The sequence below is a fragment of the Opisthorchis viverrini genome, assembly GCF_000715545.1.
Source record: "Opisthorchis viverrini unplaced genomic scaffold opera_v5_5, whole genome shotgun sequence".
Taxonomy (NCBI): domain Eukaryota; kingdom Metazoa; phylum Platyhelminthes; class Trematoda; order Opisthorchiida; family Opisthorchiidae; genus Opisthorchis; species Opisthorchis viverrini.
Genome location: NW_008751661.1, coordinates 1,659,731 through 1,662,142, shown reverse-complemented (window position 1 = coordinate 1,662,142; position 2,412 = coordinate 1,659,731). Strand labels below are relative to the sequence as shown.

The window sequence follows — 2,412 nt, the reverse complement described above, 5'->3', positions numbered from 1 at the left end:
TTACTGCCTAAGATGTCCTGAGCACACACTATCACAATAGACTTTCAAAAGCTCCATCCTGAAAAGACCGGCCACGCAGTTAGTCTTCCCTTTTTCTCTTCTATCTACTAACAGTTCTGTGGTGTGATTCTGGCTTACTGCTACGCTCGGGCAGCAAAACGCTACTACTAAAGTGAATTCCAAGAGGTGCAGATATTTCTGACCACGGCTGACTGAACTTCTTTTCATATAATCTCAAACTACGCTGCTTTGGCTTCCAATAGCTTTCATGTTTTGTACAGCGCTTATATCTGTAACTTTTATTGCGAAGATAAAAATGTACTGAGTTGTTTACACATGTGAATGCTTTTGAGTACAGCGGGAAGTGGGGGAGGATGCATATGTCGGAAATGCCAACAGACTGTCTCACATATCTCCACTGTACTCCGCTCGAATTTCGGCGCCATACTCTCCATATTGTCGCATCATATCCTCACGCCGGTCACGACCACGCTTGGAGCTTCTATCACCTTCAGGGCTACGATGCTTTCGATACCTGTCCCGACTGCCTGTAAATTAGAGAGAAAAAGTATCCACAAATGAGCTAGGGGTAGACTTTCGACCAATGACTAAGGTTTCAAGAAAACAAGTGGGACAACCAGCTGCGATACGAAATGAGGCGAAAATATTCCCCATCAAATTACCGAACATAATTTATTGGACATGCCCTGTTCGATACCTTACAATTGAAAAAAATACCTCTGACATAATTCGCCTCGAATGAGGCGAATTCCCCATCAAATTACCGAACATAATTTATTGGACATGCCCTGTTCGATACCTTACAATTGAAAAAAATACCTCTGACATACATATTGGGCCCGAGGTGGCCGCTAAAGGTGCGATGGTACTATGAGTGATTTTCTATACCACCACAAAGCTGACCGACAAATCTCACTGTCACATTAACCTTAACAAGCTATTTGTGCACTACCGTTTTTGACTGTACGTGAAAGATAACGATTAAGCCTATTATCATCCGATATCGTTAGGAGCGAATCAACGACGGTTTTTGGACTGTTAAGACCCCATGTAGTTTCTTTGAAAAATCACACGGAGCGCCCAAAGAATACCGCAGCTGTGGAAAGAGGTTAGGCTGAGTTCTATGTGATTTTCCCCTCAAAACCAAATTGGCATGCAAGTGAGTGTATTCCGCTAACGAGTAGTCTTCCCTATGAGCATTTCTAGTTATGTGTGTCACCCACGGCAAAAAACCCTCCACCATTATGTTAGGTGATACCGGATAACTAGTAACATGTCCGTATGCTCTAGTCGGATGGCTGTGGAGGGACGGTATAAGGGGCGTTGCAGGGGAAACACTATGTGGAAGCACAGGAAGGCAGTGTCGTCACACATCCGCCAAATCTTTATCGTGTTTCTCTTTATTCCTACTCGTCAGTGGTACTGAAACTTGCTACACAACTCTCAAAGCCTAAAACGACTGACAAGCAGACTCCCAACAAGAATTAAGCGGACTCTTGGTGATTACGTCCAGGTTCACGAAGTCTGGATTTCCGAAGAGAGGGCCTGAGCAAATCGCGTTAGCTTTGTTCACACCCAACCTGATACTAGCCCGCCGCATTTTGGCCTGCTTTCGATAAACACTTCATCCACTAGTAGACGTGCTCGCTTGGTTAGTTTCTGAACAAAAAGCCAACTGCAATATTTGATCAATTATTCTGTGACTCCTGGGTGAACTGTTACTTTGTTGTCTTCTGAGTGTTGGTTCCATTAAGTTAAACAGCAGCCAACTCGATTGCCGGAAAAATAAACCACTAGATTGGTTTGTATCACTGTGCTGTGGGGAAAGAAAGTACCTAGAATGTAATTCCAGTTCATTTCAGCCAGGCAACATGTTCAAAGGGTACGCTGGTCCCAGATACTTCGCTTATCAAAAAAGAGCGGTGAGAGTATGACCAGATGTTGGGATGAAAAAGGACAAACAATGGGGAAAATTGCATTTTATGCTAAATATTGGTCAAATGGGGATGTCTTGTTAACACAATAATTGATAGAAGCAACTGCTACTATGGCTAGGTAAACACGGCTTGGCAAAAAGCAAACGATGGACACAAGAAACTCACGGCTTCGTCGTCGATCACGATCGCGCGAACGGCTACGAGAACGACTCCGTTTCCGGCGATCAAACTCCCGTTCTCGAATGTACCCAGTTGCACGTCCGTAACTACGCCCATGGCTAGGAGGTTCACGACCGTTCTCATGCTTGCTGCTGACCTTGGGTTTTTCACTGGGTCCTTGGCGGTTTTTACCCAAACCCTTCCCTAGAAAGCGAAACATTTATTAAGTGAAAGCATGTGATAAGTAGGGCACCGAAAACAACCACCGCAACCGAGGCTGGTCTGTGGCATCATG

At 44.6% G+C, this 2,412-nt stretch overlaps 1 protein-coding gene across 1 annotated transcript in view; it reads right to left on the bottom strand.

Annotated features, from left to right (window-relative positions):
- Positions 1-405: 405 nt before the first annotated feature.
- Positions 406-2,412, bottom strand: part of T265_00504 (hypothetical protein) — a gene marked incomplete at both ends in the record, with an annotated part of 27,997 nt that continues 25,990 nt past the window's right edge. Inside the window, one exon of the mRNA XM_009164308.1 lies at positions 406-548. Within this exon, the coding sequence (XP_009162572.1) occupies positions 406-548 (143 nt within the window). The remainder of the gene's footprint in view (positions 549-2,412) is intronic.